Genomic DNA, 17678 nt, shown 5'->3' with positions numbered 1-17678 from the left:
GTGTCGGTGCGATTTCAGAGAACACAAAGTGCGGGCAGGGGTCTGCAGGAGAGCCGGATTTAATTGCTTTAAGAACTGCTAACACCTCCTCTTCGGAGAGTGGTTGGAAGTTGGTTAGACGTGGGGAGTTGCCTACGCCTAGATGGACGTTGTCTTTGTCGGATGTAGGCGGGTATACATCAGAGTTGCCGTAAGGGGTGGTGGGATGGGAGGGGGTGAAGGTAGAATAAATTTTGTTGATTTTTTCGGAAAAGAAAGTGCTAATCCGTTCGCATGCTTCTGTTGAGGGGGTGAGGGTTTGCGAGGTACTGGATGGATTGCTAAGCTCTTTCACGATCTTGAACAACTCTTTTGCGGAGTTGTGGTTTTCGTGAATTCGTTGCGTGAAGAATGCTTTTTTTGCCTCTCGAATGGCAAGGATGTATTGTCTCCTCTTGGTGGTATAGTTTGCTCTGGTTTCAGAGTCTTTAGTTTGTCTCCATTGGTGTTCTGTTTTTTGACATTCCCTTTTAAGGCTCTTGAGGATGGGGGTGTACCATTTTTCGTTGGTGGATATTTTTTTCCTGACTTCTCGCAAGGGTGCTAGTTTGTCCAACGTTTGGCGGATTCCGGTTTCTAGCCGAGTGACGTTGTTGCAAATAGATGAATTGTCTGGTAAGGCGATATCTATTTCGCAAAAGTGATTTTGGAAATTGGAGTCGTTAATTAGTCTCCAGGCTCTATTGGAAGTGAGGGGGGTGGGTCTGGTCTTTACGGGTTTGCCGGGAAGTTTAAACGAGAATGATAGCATGAAGTGATCGGACCAGGACAGGGGGAGGATTTCCTTGAAGATGGTCGACTCGATGTTAGTAAAAAGGAGATCCAGGGTGTGCCCTGCTATATGCGTAGGGCCCTCGACCAGTTGCTTGAGTTGCAGGAGTTGCAGGATTTCGACTACTTGATAGAGTCCCAGAAATGATTTGGTTACTTACACTGTAAGGATCTGTTCTTGGCATGTAGTGCTGTAGATTCACATGCTGTGCATACTCCTGCCATCTGGTGTTGGGTCCGGATGTGTGCAAGTTGTTTTCCTTCGAAGAAGTCTTTTGAGGCACGAGGAAGAGCGAAGTCTCTCTTGGTGATAATGCACATGGACATCAACTCTATAGTTAGATTGTTTTATCGCAGGTTGGTGAGAATGGAGAGTAAGTAAGTGTCAGTCAAGAGATGCCCATGTGTATGCAAAGGTAAAGGAACTGCAACAGCCACAGATGTTCGGAGAGGACAGTGGATACATTTGAATCTACAGCACTACATTCCAAGAACAGATGCTTACAGCATAAGTAACATAATCTGTTCGAGGCATGTGTGGCTGTAAATACATATGCTTTGTATAGACTGTAAATTAATGCCCTCCAAAAGCGGTGGCTAACCTGTGGGTGTTGCAGTTGTTTGGGATAGTATACATAGCACTACCTGACCTACATTAGCTTGTTGGCGTGCTAGAACAGCCACACAATAATGCTTAGTGAAAGGTTATGTTGTAGACCATGTCGTTGCCTTACATATATAAGCTACTGGGATAATCCCAAGGATAGCCATGGACACCCCTATATTTTATGAGTAGAATGTACTGTAGGGGGTGTAGGTAAGGTCCTTATGGCTTTAACATAAAATGCCTGAATGCATTTAACTATCCACCTGCAATGCCTGATTTGGATATGGGTTTTCCTTTATAAGGGGGACAAAAAGCGATTCAGAGCTGTTTGGTTTTGTGAAAGTCTTTAGTTCTGTCAATGTAATACATAAGGGCTCTTTTAATATCTAATGTATGGAGAGCCCTTCCTGCAACTGAGTCTGTTTGAGGAAGGAACACAGGTAACTCAATTAATTGATTAAGGTGGAAATGAAAGACCAGCTTTGCAAGGAATTTTGGGTTGTTGCGAAGGACCAATCTAGCTCTGCGGAGCTGGAAAAAAGGTTTTTATAAAGTTAGAGCCTAAGCTCACTCACACGTCTGAGTGAAGTGATGGCAATTAAAAATGTGACCTTCCAAGATAGAAACTAAAGAGAGCAGTTATGTAGTGGTTCAAATTGTGGACCCCTAAGTCTTCTGAGAACAATGTTAAGATGCCAGGTAGGTGCAGGGGGAACAGGGGGGCTGGGGCGTGGGGGAGGGGTTGAGGACACTGTCTTAAGTCCTTCAATACAATAAAGGCTTGGATGACTGGTATTTTGAACAAAGACCAGTGTTGTCTATTTTGCAAATAAGAAGCCCTGCAGCCAAATGTAACCATATGGATTTGAATGCAAGACCAGAGAGTTGTAGATGTAGAAGATAACAATGTTTTGCATTGTGCCATTAAATGGATTGATACTCTTATTATGATAATAAAAGACGGATCTTTTCCATTTAGCTCCATTGCATGCTCAGTGCTATGCCTATGAGCTTCTTTGAGAATGGTTATACATTCAGGTGGAAGACTGAAATAACCAAATTCTATGGTCTCAGGAGCCAAATCGCTAGGTTGATAACCACTGGAATGATTTCTCCATGGTTCAGTGAGAAAATCCATGATAAGGGAAAGCTTCTTGCGGAGAACTAGTGACAGTTCAAGTAGTGCTGTGAATGAGGACTCTCAGGCCCATTAGCTTCCGAACCAGAAACAGAAGATGAAGAGGTGGAAAAGGGTAGGCAAATATTCCTGATCAATTAATCCATAGAGCATTGTCCTTGGATAGTGGCAGTGGGAACCAGGAGGCAAAGTCTGGGCATTTTGTGTTGTCTATGGCGTCAAACAGATCTATTTGTGGAAACCCACACTTGTGAAAGTAAGAGAGGACTTTGGGGTGGAGTTGGCATTCATGGAATTGTTGCCACATCCTGCTGAGGAGCTCAGTAAAATCTCTGTCTGTTCCCAGGAGTGTTCCGCTAACAGATAATGTTGTGATGTAGAGCCCAATGCCAAATGATCTGAGATAGGCTTGATTACTGTAGAGAATGTGTCCCCCTGTTTTGTACATGGTTGTCATTGTCCATCCGGACTGAGAAAACCTTGCTGATCAGGTGAGGTAGGAATGCTTTCACTAATTGGTAAAAAGTTTTAAACTCTAGTACGTTGATGTGGAGACCTGGGTGTTTGGTGTCCCAGAGACCTTGGACGGTGAGATTGTGTAAGTGAGCACCCCAGCCTGTCAGAGATGCGTCAGTTGTCAGGATGATCTGGAGAACAGGATAGAGGAAAGGACGCCCTTTTAACAGGTTGAGTTGCACTGCTGCAGAGAGCGATGAGTGCGGCGGTCTATCAACACTAGACAGACTTGACCCTGTGACTGAGACCACTGTCATGCTAGACATTCCAGGATCGGAAGCATGTGTAGCTGGACATGTGGCACTATGGTGATGCAGGACAACATCATACCCAGTAGGCGCATGATTGTTCAGACTGTCCACTGTTGACTGGGGTGATAACGTGGTAGTAGAGCTTGGAAATGTTTTCTTCTTGCTGTAGTGGGATAAGCTAATCCCAGCTGTGTGTTTAGTATAGCTCCAAGATATGGATGAACCTGTAAAGGCTGAAAATTAGATTTTTGGAAATGGATAGTGAAGCCTGGCTGTTGGAGCAGGTTTATGGCATTTTGAGTGTGTTGTTGACATGGAGGAAGAGTGCTGGCTTTGATAAGACAGTCGTCAAGATATGGGAAGACATGGATGATTTGTGTGCGCAAATGCGCTGCTACCACTGCTAGGCATTTTGTGAACACTCAAGGTGCAATAGTCACTCTGCATGGGAGAACTTTCAATTGGTAATGTTTGGCTGCTATCACAAATTGTATGCATTTACAACGTGCTGGATGTATTGGAATGTGAAAGTAGGTGTATTTTAAGTCTAGGATTGACATAAATCGCATTGCTGAAGAAGTGAGATCACGTCTTGGAGAGAGATCATATAGAAATGCTCTGGCAGGATGTAATGATTTAAAGGCACATATCTAAGACTAGACGCAAAGATCAGTCCTTTTTTTGGGATTATGAAGTACACAGACTATACTCCTGAATCCTAATGTTGTTGAGAGACGGGTTCCATAGCTCCTTTGAGTAAAAGAGCTTGAACTTTCTGTTTGAGTAATGTTTGGTGTTCAGGTGAGAGCCTGTGAATGCGAGGTGGAATGCTTGGAGGTGTGGCGATGAACTACATATAATAACCATGTTGGATAATGTCCAACACCCACTGATCCGATGTTACGAGGAGAAACTGTTGCAATTGGCCCCCGACAATGGTGATGCCTTCCCGGGTCGGTTGGCGCAGTCTCAGTGTTTAATCTTCTACCCAGTGAGGTTTGCAGTGGCGATGTCAATGGCCGATGTGGGGCTGAGACACCTCTCCGTGATGGAGGCTATGTCAGGGCGAGGGTGGAAATGGTGTCCCAGGTCTCCGTGATGTGTCTGCAGAGTGACCTGGCACTAATCAGGAGGCAGTTGAGTTGAACTGGAAGGATTTCTACGTCAGTGGTTGGCATGGTGTTGTTCGGTGGGGTGGTGATCATGTTGAAGCAGCAGTGGATGCAGGTGAATGGTCCTGCTGTGGTGCATGGTGAAGTGAGGCAGCAGTTGTGTGCGGGGTCCAGGGCACGGAGCTTTTAAGCGGAGTATCTTTGGAATTGCTGGGGGCCATGGCTCCTGGTGCTGGGTGCGGACGGGCGCAGAAGGGCCTGCCTCTGGAGTGGCCGCGCTGGGGCCTCTTAAGTAGCCCAGGGAGGCGGGAGGGGCAATCGGAGAATGGGCAGGGTAGGGGCCGAAACAAGTGGGTAAGCAGACACAAAGAATAAAAGGGTAGAGCAGAGATTACAATACTGGCAATCAGCAGAACAATTACACTAATTACAATGAACAAATCAGTTCTGCTGGAATGTATGACAGTGGGCAAGCGATTAGTGCAGTTTAAGGCTGCAGATGATATAAGGGCCTACAATAGTTTGGGAAGGCACGCAGTGTTGCGGGGGACCAGGGGATCGAAGTTGGTATCAGGTGGGTGGAGGGAAGGGACAGTGCCTTTGAACCACTAGGCCTGCAGCTTACAATGGCTTTACTGGACAGTTAACCCCTTCCCTGCTCATGACAAGCTCAGCTCATCATGCAGTACAGTGCTCCTGTGCTTATGACGAGCTGAGCTCGTCATGAACAATGGGAAAAAACTAGACTCAGCACAGGAGGGGAATCTCCCTAGCAGCGATGGTGTTAAATAACCAATTGGGTAAAACCACTATTACAATATAATTTGATGGGCAGAACACATACATTGTGGCACTGAATGTCAGTGTCAAGGCACACTGAGTGACCACACAGTAAAGCAGACTTTGCTTCATTATCAAATGACCAAGGTCCCCCCCTTTCCCCTCCTCCAAAAAGTAAATCATGGACATCCAGTTGCTTTCACCCCAATAGTGGACCAGATCTATCAACTAGAGAGCACTTTAGAAAGGTTTATTGCTATGTTCGACAAAGTGTTGCAGGCTATAAAGGACTCAAAGAGTACTATGGAGGAGCAACTGGGGCCATTCAGGTGGAGAATGGCCTTCTGCGAGTGGCCATGCCAAGCTCCCAAGAGGGTAGAAGAAGCTGAAATCTCCTTGACCTCCATGCAGCCCTCTCTTGACTCGGTGCAAGACCAACTCAAACCTTTATAGGTGGAAGTGAAAAACATCAAATACAAAAGTAAGACACTGAGGGCCGACCAAGGTGCAACAATGTTTGTTTTCTGGGATTTCCCTAAAGAGCGGAGGGACCAAACACGGAACTCTTTCTTGAAGAATAGCTTTCTCAAACTGTCTTGGCTGACCGTGTCCCCAAGTTCTTCTCAGTAGAAAGAGCCCATTGTTTCGGGCAGGCTGCCAGTTCTAGGGCTCCACCACGCCCAGTGATTGCTCACCTGCTTAACGACAGGGACTTAATTCTACAGCTGTTGCATGCAAAAGGTCCCTGGACTTACAAAAGGGACCCCATTACTGCCTATCCTAACTACATGGTGAAGGTCCAAAGAAGCTGTATCACCTTTAGAGTTGTGAAAGAGCTACTGCGAAGCCTGGATGTGTCCTGTGCCAGAGTCTCGAACTGACAAGAGAAGGAGGGGAGTGGTGATCTATGTGGCTGGTCGGAAGGGATGGCTAGATGCTGCTGACAGCCCGCAGGCCCGTTTGCGGCCTACCATTGAACAAGTTGCATGGGAGCAGGCACTGGTGATGGCTGAGGTCTTGGGACTTATGAACGCCTTCTTTTCAGGACCCAGGATGTTCGGGATACACAAGACTATTATGTACGCCTTTTGGACTGTCCCGTGAAGACTGCTGTTATGACTGCCAAGTGTAACAGTTACACCATAATTAATGTTTGTACTATCAAGGTACGATGCCCGTTGGTGTCGAGCCCAGGGAATGGGTGTTATAGTTTTGTTTATTGTTTGGTTAATACTGGGAGCTCACAAGGGCAGTGGGGAGGAAGAGAGGAACAAGGATATGCTTAATCTCATACATTGGTGTCGCTGGGTGCCGTTCCGTTTTTTTTTTCATTTATGTTCAATGGCTACAACATTTAATGCATGGAGGTGGAATATCCGAGGGTTGGCGACCGCAGTGTGCCGTAACATGGTGTATGTCTATCTTACTGCCAAGGATTCGACAAGGTAGTCCGCACTTGGAGCGGGCAGGTCATTGGTACTGGGTATTCTGCGTTTGCAAGGTGGGTTCTTATTTGGCTTGCCCCAGGTGTCCCTTTTGTTAAAGGCAGGATTGCGGTGGAGGGCGGCTGGACGGGCACCCAGTGTCGATTTTATCACTATATGCTACTGACACACTCCAGGGAGCTTTCTAGGGCACACTGTCCCCAGCATTGCTCCTCGACTCTACATCCCCTAGTTTGGAGGCAGAGGAAGAGGTTTCAATTGTGTACACAGCACCTTCTTATACACATCAGTGACTTCACTGCTGGGGACTCAAGGCCTACAAGCGTGAAAACATTTTAGGGACTGGACGACTATAACAACTCTATGGCATTTAGCGCCTGGGTCATCCAGATGACACTGAATTCTCCTATTATGCCCCAGATATTAAGTCCACACTAGACAGGACTATTTATTTTGCAACGTGGAGCTCCGGCCCGAATCCCGAACTCTGAATATCTAGAAAGTATGTTATCTGACCACAGCCCCCTATAGGTGACCTTCCAGTGGGGGTAGACAGGGCATGTATACTTGAGGATTCAGCATAGAGTAGAATCGCGAAGATGGATCCACATTGACTACAGAGCATCTCTGGGTTGCCAGGATGCAGACGGAGATAAGCCAGTTTGCGTGGCTCTTGTGATCAAAGGTCCCTAGGCCCATTATTGAGGCGATCCGAATGAACATGGGCATTACAGTGTAATCCCATTACGGTGATCTGTGAAGCTTTTGCTCAATATTACGAGCATCTTTACTCTTCCCCCTCCTGGCCCTTGTGATGAGCACCTCTGGCAAAATATTGCCAGGACTGCCCCTACCCAACTCCGTCCCCTCCACTCTCAAGAGCTCGAACAACTGCTGTGGCTTGAAGAACTGAGGACTGCTGTGCGTCAGACGGCCAGCAGCAAGGCTCCGGGCATGTTTCCTCTTGAGTACTATGTGGCGTTTGGAGCAACCCTCACACCCAGGTTGCTCGCGGGTTATGAGGAGGCACATCAGCTGGGCAATCTTCCTGCCTCCCTCTGCGAGGATTTTATAGTTGTTTGGCCCAAATTAGGTAGAGACCCCCTGGAGGTGGGTTCCTATCACCCCTGTCAATGCTTAACATAGACTATAAAATACTGAGTAAAGTTTTGGTCAATCACTCGCTCCAAATGCTCCACGCTCAGGTCCACTCAGACAAGTGTGGATTAATCCTGCCCAGGACTACTTTGCATAACAAGCCTATGTTGTAGCAGGGTTTCCGTTCTCCCACAGAACTGTGCACAGAGATCTAGAACCTCGGTGAGTTAGGGTGACCCAAAACTCACCTTCGTTTCAGAAATCCCCTTACCAAGCTAGCTACAGTGTCTCATCGGCAGTAATACCTTACCAATGACTTAGACAATCCAGAACATGAACTTAGAATACCTCAGGTATCGTGGAACACATGAACACTCTTTCGTTATATAATCATTACAAACCGAAACTGGGAGGCAGAGAACACACGTGCAAGTTTGAAATGTTTATTTTTCAATGCAACATTCTCAAACGCAGTATCTTGTATAATATCAACATACATATTATAAAAATCAGAGTTAGCAGCATAGTCACTAATCCATAATAAGCAAAAGGTGATAGCATGTTATGATGCAAAGATCTATAGAATTCTGTATCACCTATATTTCGCGCACCCTAATTAGCATATTATATTATATCTAAGAAGGTCTCATCTGGGTTCTTAGCAGGGCGGACCCATACCTCTAATTCTCAGTAGGAGGAGATCACATCAACCGCTACCAGCTCTCAGCATGCGAAGCATCAAGTGTGTTGATTCATTCCCTGTAACTGTATCTTAAACCCGCGTAGAGCCCAATATTGGCAACAACATTATTTGTGTTATGACTAACGTAGTGCGAGGATCAGGCCTACAGCAACCTTGTGTTTGGTTATTCTTAGAGTGTGCAGTTCTCAGTGTGCAGACAGTTGTACCAAGTGTTCCAAGCACGACTGATACCAGTGCAATAACATATTATTCTCAAATAAATCACATCTTTCGTCTAGGTTAGAAGCTACAATAACAATTAGGTGTCGTGTGCAAACCGAAGCAGAAAGAAAATATGGCGTTTAAACATTTAATAAGCACATGCTAACTTAACACAATATATAGAAACGTAGTAACCATATGACAATGTCACATCATGGGGGTAGTAGGAGGACCCGAAGACCTCCCAGTGGCCATCTTTCTAGACTTAAAAAAAGACATTCCTCACCCTTAGGTAGTACTACTTTACGCTAGTACCAGAGATCCTGGGAGCAGTCACTGAGTTATCGAAATTAGTCAAGCTGCTCTAAACAGCGCCAAGGGCCAGAGTCCAGACGGGGCGTCAAATCTCTCAGCCCTCTCTGTCATAGATAAGGGTGCTCCCTTTCACCTGTGATTTTTGCATTGGCTATGGAGCCACTGGCCGCCCTTTTGCAGGTGAAAAGCCCAGTCTGGGGGGTACGGTTAGGACCCTAGTTACATGTGGTTTCACTCTATGCGGACGTAGTACTGGTGTATTTGGGCAGGCCAAGACGAGACCTGCTGCCACTCTAAACTCTCCTGGACCTTTCGGGGGATATGGCAGGTCTACGGGTGAGTTGGAAGTTGTCTGCATCTACCCACTAAGGGCGACAGAGAGGATGGAGGTGGAGTTGGCATTGCATTGTTTCCCATGGTGGTTGGACAAGTTTTGCTACCTTAGAGTGAACGTGTAGCACACTGATAGGAACTTCCGCAACGGGAACCACGGCAGGACTCTGACGTCACTGCAACAATTGGTGGGCTTCTGGCTGCGCTTGATATATATATATATATATATATATATATATTTGGACGGAATAACACACAGCCTACCTGCACCAGCGCGGACCTACCGTTCTGCCTCACTCCTCCACACCACCCGCCCAGGCTGGACGGTACAGTGCCTTCTGGGAGCTGTAGTTTACTCATTGACACTGAACTACTGTGGGTGTGACGACACCATTAGGGGGAGGAGCAGCGAGTGCTGGGAAGCATTTTTAACAGGTGGACTATTCGGTGTGCTCAGTGCTGGGCGCTGAAGAAGGCCGACTACGCCGAAATGCATTCGCCTGCTGCCACTGCCTAAAGATGAAATAAAGCGAGCTGGCTTCTCTGAAAACCCCTTCGGCCTCTGAGTCCTTCTTTCTGCGAGAGGGACTGTGTCCACATATATATCTATATATATATATATATATATATTCAATGAAAAAAACACAGGTTTCAGGGGTGTTCTAGTTAGTTGAACATTTCACTCGTACAAAACCACTGAGATTCCCCGTTATAGTTAGTTCAGCTAATGCACTGCTGATGACGTCACATATTACATCACTCATGACCTGGTCAGTGACATCACTGATGACATCTCAAATGACATCACTAATGACATCATCCAGTGAATGTGTGTTTTTAAAGTAAATGTTTTATATATGTATATCTCAAGATCAATGGAAGAATAAATTGGTACATAAGTGTCTAAATGGATGATTATTTTGTAAGATTAATTGTATAACTCACTGATTAAGTGTATCTTAGTGAGTACATGGGTTAGTGAGTATTGTTTAAATATGTAAATATCTGTATCAGTCTCTCACTTTGTGTATAAGTGGCTGCATGCGTTGGTGAGTAGCTACATGAGTGTCTATATGGGTTATTAGTTGTTTTTTTGAGTATCAGCATGAGTGTCTCTATGGTTCGGTGGGGAGTATTACTTAGTGCATAGATGCATGAATGAGTGACTCACTGTTTGTATGTGTTGAAGACAGTATGTGTGCAGGACTGTATAGGTGGATGAGGGTGTGTTAGTGAGTGAATGACTGTCTCAATAGTGTCTTCAATAGTAACTACATAAGGTTTATACTAGTATATGTGAGTATTGGTGTATATAAGTGAGTATAAGTGAGAGTGAGAGATTGGAGGAGTCCCTGTACAAATAAGTAGGTGTTTCTATAAGTGATTGTTTAAGAGAGTAAGTATGTCTATGTTTCTGTAGAAAAAAGGGTGGCAGTGTATGTATAACTGTATATGCAAGTAAATGGATGCTTTATACTTGTTTGCATGTGTGACTATGTGTGCAAGTAATTCTATGGGTGAGTGGTGGTGTGTAACGGGATCTATAGGTGTATGAGTACATATGAGTGAGTACGGGTATGAGTGACAGTATAGGGACTGTTGTTGAATGAGTGATTGTATCTGTAGATCTTGGAATTACTAATAGGGGGGTTGTAAGCGGCATTGGTATGTCAATTGTTTTGAAAATGTTAGTTTCTAGTTTTTGTGTATGTGTATAAAAGGTTATATTAGGGTGAGAGGAGGTCTGCCACTAACACAAGGATGATGTCATCAGTGATGTCATCAGTGATGACACTGACCAGGTCATGAGTGATGCAATATGTGGCGTCATCAGCAGTGCATTGCGGGCGTGCAAGTTATAGTTAGCTGAACTAACGAGTGGGGTATTTCATTGGTTTTGTACGAGTGAAATGTCCAACTAACTATAACGCCCCTGAAACTTATGGTTTTTCAGTGAATTTCTAAGGTTTTTTAAATGATAATTCCTAATTATAACATGCCTGAAACCTATGGTTTTTTCAGTGAATTTGAATGTTTTTTAAATGCTAATTTGAAACTATAAAGTGCTTGAAACCTATGGTTTTTTCAGTTAATTTCTAAGGTGTTTTAAATGCTAGTTTCTAACTATGCTTACAGACGTAGGACTTGTGAAGAAAGAAGAAAAAACACACAAAGAACAAAAGGAAATGCAGAAAGAAGCAACATAAGTCCTCAAAGACAAAGAAAAGTGCAGGAAGAAGGAAGACATGCAGAAAGAACAAACAGAGGAGCAGAAAGAGGCCTTGTTGCAAAATCCTTCTATACTCTCAACATTTTCAGATGGGTACTGGTGGTAAGTGACTGACTAACCAGTCGTAGAGCCAGTGCTTTGCTAAAAGACACTTAGAATACAGTTAAACCACCTACATACACTAGGGAACACTATGCGTTGGGTCCCTGGGGTGCAACTACCCCACCAGCTACCTCCATTAAGCGTCACAAAGCTGCGTTGCAGAGAGGTGTTAAAAGGGGAATGGCCTCAGAATACCTCTCTGAAACGGAGCCCCCTGGCGCATACTGGAGGTTCCTGGTGGGCTAGCTGGCCCCCAGGGACCCCCAGTATTCAAGGGGAATTCGTTCCCCATCTGCAAACGCACCAGGGGGCGCATTTGCAGAGTGCTGCAAAGAGGGGGAGTGGTCTCCGGCGCGATGCTGGTCTTTTATTTATTTTTTTAAGAAGGAGGGTTGTGTGGCCCCCCTTTTTTTAATTTATTGGCCCTGTGGAGCCCATCCCACAGGGCCTGCCCCCTCATATATATATTTTTAATTAAAACATTTGGAAGGGGGCCTCCTGAGGCCTTCATCGGCCGCTGGGACCCCATCCCCCGGGGCTGCGTTTCCCCCCTCCTCAGGTCACTTATGGCCCCAGGGACCCAATCCCCAGGGCTGGCCCTCTCTGTTGGAGACCGTGGGGAGGGGGGGGGGGGGCTCCAATCCCCTCATGGTCACACCAGCTCCCCGTGTCCCTCGAGAGCTGGCATTGCTTTTCCACATGGGGAGCTGCTAAGATGCAGCTCCCCGTGCGGAAAAGCAATTTGGTTTGCATTTTGAAAGAGAGATCAGGTTTCCCTGGGAAAATACGTTTTGGGACCCCTCTTTTTTCTCGGGCCCCAATTGAAGAATCACCCCAAAACTTTCAATATAGGAGCGGCGTTGAGCGCCCACGAGTTTTACAAATTTTGCGAAGATTCGTCAACCGGAGCCAAAGTTATTGCGAATAGAATGTTGCAGATTTCCTATGGAAAATAGGTCCCAACTATAAATACATACTGGTGACCGCCAGTAGGTAATATATATACACATACATAAATATATATATTTATTTTTTCACTTAAAAAACATAGGTTTCAGGCACGTTATAGAAATTAGCATTTAAAAAACCTTTGAAATTCACTGAAAAAACCAAAGGTTTCAGGCAGGTTATAGTTAGAAATTAGCATTCAAAAAAATATATATATATATGCTACTTTAACTAGTATCACGTTTGCAGAGTGGTGGAGAAAGGGTGCTGGGAGTCCAAACAACGCTCAGGAATTACGCTTGCACACATGTCAACTCAGTCCCTGCCACCTCCCTTCACCACTGTGCAAACGCACCTCTTGGTGCGTTTTGAGTTGGGGGATTAAGTCCCCTTGAATCATGAGGGTCCCTGGGGCCCAACTAGCCCACCAGGGACCTCCAGTAAGCGCCAAGGAGCTGCGTTGCAGAGAGGTGTAAAAAGAGGCATGGCCTGTGGCGCATTTGCAGAGTGTTTCTGTTATGATCGCGTTTTTTCTCTTTTTTAGCCGGGGCTGTGTGGCCTTTCTTTTAACTTTTATTGAGCCCTGGGGACCCCATCCCCCAGGGCCTGATCCCTTTTTTTAAAAAAAATGGACGGGAAGGGGGCCGCGTGGGACCCCCTTCCGTGGCCAATTACGGCCCCTGGGACCCCATCTCGGAGCCTGCACCCCATCCTCCTAGTTAAGGAATGAAACCAAGATGACACAAACAGCACAGAGGAGCGCTACCTACTTAAGGACTACTAACCAACTCACATTATGACTACAGTTACCAGCATTCCTGGCAACACAGCTTCGTGAGCCACACCCACTAAGGGCGGACTTGATTTAAATAAAACGCATTTAAATCACCATGGTGAGTTGACTGTGCCCCTGTGAAAACGTCCATGAGGAAGGGGCGTGTATGCCCCGATACGCGTCTTCTTTTTAATCAATGTGGAGGGAGGCTGTGAGGTCTTCGGGAGCAAACAAAGGTCGGAGGGTCTGGATGTGCCGTGGTGAGCCCTCCCAAAAGCGCTAGGCGCATTGCTTCTCAAGCAGCACAATGCAAATAAATAGCTGAAAGAGTCCGTGTCCTAATCTCCCCTCGCCACATTTTATTTACGGATACCTCTAAAGTGCATTATACCCACTTCAAGAGACTCTCCTGGAGGGGGCACATGACCATGGCCTGGCCTTCGCCTAGGATTTAGCCGTCCACTAGTTCTGCAGATGGGCTGTGCACAATTTATACCTTGTACAACATTGATGAAATCTGGACATGGTCCCAGCAGGAAATCAAAGCTCCCAGATCTGTGACATGGAGTGCCCTTTCAGAATTGCACTTGAACGTGCCTGCAGACACAATGGATCAGCTTTACGGCACTGATGCTATCCAAATGAATATACCCTGGCATAATTCATTCCCTGTGCACCAGAGAGGACGTCCAAGATTATGCTAGGGAAGAAAAAAACACACAGCACATACATCTGGGACGCAGAGACCTTGTTCAAATAAAAACTCAGTGGCACCACATCTAATACCAGAATCAAACTTTCTGAGGAGAAGTTTCGAAATCGGTGAAAAGATAATATACGGAAAAGAACAAAGTCAAACAAGCCTGGTAAACTGCGCCCCTAGTACCATCACCTCTATCACATCTGCTGATAGATATTAGGTCGAGAGCATTCGGGGACAAAACACTTCAGTGTCCTGTCTAGCCTAACTGAATATTCCAAAACTCGCTAATGTAAAGATTATCCATACTAAATGAATGGTTGATGAGAAAAAGTGAGTACTCTTTGAAGAATAGAAGTGCCAAACATACCCGCTGCAGTGACACAATAGCTTCGTCAGTCTTTTCCATTTTGCTGTAGGTTTTTGCTAGGAGTACTTGATAACGCCCATCATCCATGAGCGCAGAGAGTTCATTTACTTAATGAAAAAAAGAAAGAATAAATCAAAGTGAACTTCATGGGAAAAATCGCATGGACTGCAATACAGTGCAAAAAACAAAGTTGAATGCTGCCTTTGATTTATATATGTTTTGTTATCTTACGTTTGCTATGTTCAACATTCAGAAACCTTGAACTGAAGGCGAAATGGCGAATAAAAAGAAAACAGTAACTTGGGGCACAAGAAGGCTAAAGTTGCAGGTGCTCCATTAGACAAATCCATAGGTCAGCCATTAAATTACACTTAAAGACTAATGCAAAAGAAACAGTAGCCAGAGGCATGGTCGTAAAACATTTTTGGGTTGACAAGAGTCTTCGGTTCCTGATGATGAAAGGAACTTGTTAAAAGTAAGAGCATGGACAGAATAATTACATTAGGACCACAATTAAATATTTATTCTTTTCAGAGGTAACAAAATACATAGTTTTTTATAAAAAATTTCAATAGGCTAGCACATGCAGAACATTGCAATGATACAAAGAAATGTATTATTAGATTAAATATTATCAAAAATAAATTCCACGTCGACATATGTACATAAATAAGGACCAGTGTTTTAATCTCAAGGTAAATCTTACCAGGTTCGTGATCTAGCGCTTGTTGCAGAACATTTTCTGCCTTATCATATTGCTTGAGCTTCAGAAGTAACTCAGCTAGATCATAACGAAGAAAGTTTTGCTGACCTGTTTTCAAAGCAGCTTCGTAATAACTGATTGCCTAAATCAGAAAACATAACTCAGTAAACGGAATATCGTACTGTAGAGCCATGATTAGTTAACAGATTCACCCCCTCTGAATAAAGTACAAAACAGTCAAGAAAACTCATCAGCGATTCTTTAGGGGTATTCCACCTTAATGCACAACTAATCAACAAGGGAATAGAGGACTTGCCTTCTACATTTTGGAAACTCACTCCCGAGGTAGGCTAAATGCAACCATCTTTTTTTTTTTATAAAGATCGAATAAAAACATCTCTCCAAATACAGCATATTTCTGGATAAAACATCTACAGGTAAAACCAGTGTATCATGTCCAACTGATATAAAATACTACTTTGTAAGGAGGCTCTCCATTAGATCCTATCACCATTTATTAGAGGTGTTATTCGCAATCTCAGGCATAGAATATTCCAGGACCCTTTCAATTAATTTTCACAGATTGTTGATGCCAATGTAAAGAAGTAACATGTACATTCAAATTGCCCACTTATGACATTTGCATCTGATTTACATAATTTGCTTTTTCTTTGTAATGCATTTTATCAACAAACGGTCATGCATAGGGAAATCTAGACAGTAAATAGCATGATATTTAGATTTTTATTTTCTACTGCAATGCGTACTTAAATCGCTGGACAATCTGCAAATCCCAGACAAGTCTTCATACCAGCAATCTTTGGTTGAAGACAAACGCATTCCACTCCTACTATGGCAGGGATATGACTCGATTTCTGAACAGGGTCACGCAGTGTATAGTAATTCAACCAGGCAAAAGTGAAGGTTAATCATGTCTCTTGAAGACAAATGACATTGCTTAAAAAAACGCTTTTAGTAGCATACGATTTTTCTTTTAAACCTGCAGCATTCAGGCTGATGAGATACAGATTTTATAAATAATAAGCAGCTTTATAACCACCAATTAAGAAGAATGCGTAGTGTGGAGGGCAGCTATCTCAAAGGCACCCGTTACTCTTCTTTTTGTCTAAATAAACAAGGAGTTGAACATCCATCACCATCCTATTTGCTGAGGTTAATGAAATTTCCAAATTCTTAAATAGTAAAAATATGGTATTGACTTATTCAGATATTAGAGTGGAGAAGTGGTCAACCAGTTCTTTAGATCTAGTCTCCATAATTTGTCTACCAATTCATACAGTTGCTTGCATTCCTTATTTATTTTTCTAGAAATCTTCAGTACTAAAACATCAGCTTTCATCCTACAACAATCTGCATACTCCCAAATCATGTTCAGTTTGGTGAGAAATCATCTTGGGAAAGAAAGTAACCAGTGCAATTGTTGACAAATTCTCAACACTTAAAGAATGTATTTAGAACATCTGTAAATCTGTCCGCTATAAAATGGGTACAGGAGATTCATTTTGAAGTAAAAGCTCACCATGCATGTCACAGCCTCACAGTTTGTTTGACTTGATTTATTAGAGAACAGTGTCACATTCAGGAGAAAAAGTAAGAGGTTCTGGTTTGAACACTGAAGGACCTTTCATGAAGTTATAGAAATCCACCCTGTGTATCAAACTGTCATTTTACTTGTTATACTGAAATTTAATTTTTCATCTGCATTTTTTATTCACACCTTAACCTTTCTTGTTTTGCATATTATTCCTTAAGAAGGAATACTTACATCTTTTAATAAGACAGGAAATAGCATGACGTTAATGAGCTTTTTCCTTTTCCCCCTTTTCCTTTTTTAACATCAAAGTTACTGGTGCTCGATATTATTTATTCCTGAGGGTTCTCCCTTTTGGCCATACACAAACCACCTTGATTCACAGTCTGTTCTTCACAAAAAATATAAAGTGAATATATTATTATCTCAGATCATTTAACAATCTTTAATATACTTCTTTCATTTTTTTAAAGAAACTTTTATGTTTATCCCTGCTATCATTTTGGATCAAACTGAAAGTCACTTTCCTCCGGTAACAATAATTCTGGTGGTGCTTCTCCATCAACAGGTAGCACCACACTGCTCTAGCTGTCACGCTGCCAGTCAGACATGATGTCAACAGCATATTAAAGGAAATAACCTAGGCACCGACAGCAGTTCCTGAAACTTTTTCCATGTCTGAGTGAGGAACGCAGAGAGGAACTGAAAAAGCATAAATGACAGCAGCATATACCCTTTTTGCATACTATGGGATTTTATTATACAAGGAACTCACTCATCTGCAGGAAGATTATGTATCCATCGGAAATATCACTACGTGAGGTATGTACTCTGCTGTTTGATGGATACCTGTTCCTGCAGATCTCTCTACTTAAAAATGACTTCCAAATACAGCACAAACCTGACAAAGTGCCTGTCACAATTTGCTTGGGCTGTGAGGTAGGAATGTTTAGTGAAGGTATGCATGGGTGACCATGTGGCTGCCCAAA

General features: G+C 43.8%; 1 protein-coding gene across 1 annotated transcript in view; it reads right to left on the bottom strand.

The window, feature by feature from the left end:
* The window catches only part of TTC21B (tetratricopeptide repeat domain 21B), a 502211-nt gene that overhangs the window by 239180 nt on the left and 245353 nt on the right, over window positions 1–17678 (bottom strand). The window contains exons 18-19 of the mRNA XM_086956589.1: window positions 15141–15279; window positions 14435–14541 (exon numbers count right to left, since the gene is read on the bottom strand). Coding sequence (XP_086812715.1) covers window positions 14435–14541; window positions 15141–15279 — 246 coding nt within the window. The remainder of the gene's footprint in view (window positions 1–14434; window positions 14542–15140; window positions 15280–17678) is intronic.

The sequence above is a fragment of the Lissotriton vulgaris genome, chromosome 2_1 (assembly GCF_964263255.1).
Source record: "Lissotriton vulgaris chromosome 2_1, aLisVul1.2, whole genome shotgun sequence".
NCBI classification, from domain to species: Eukaryota; Metazoa; Chordata; class Amphibia; order Caudata; family Salamandridae; genus Lissotriton; species Lissotriton vulgaris.
This window is presented reverse-complemented; position numbering and strand designations above follow the sequence as displayed.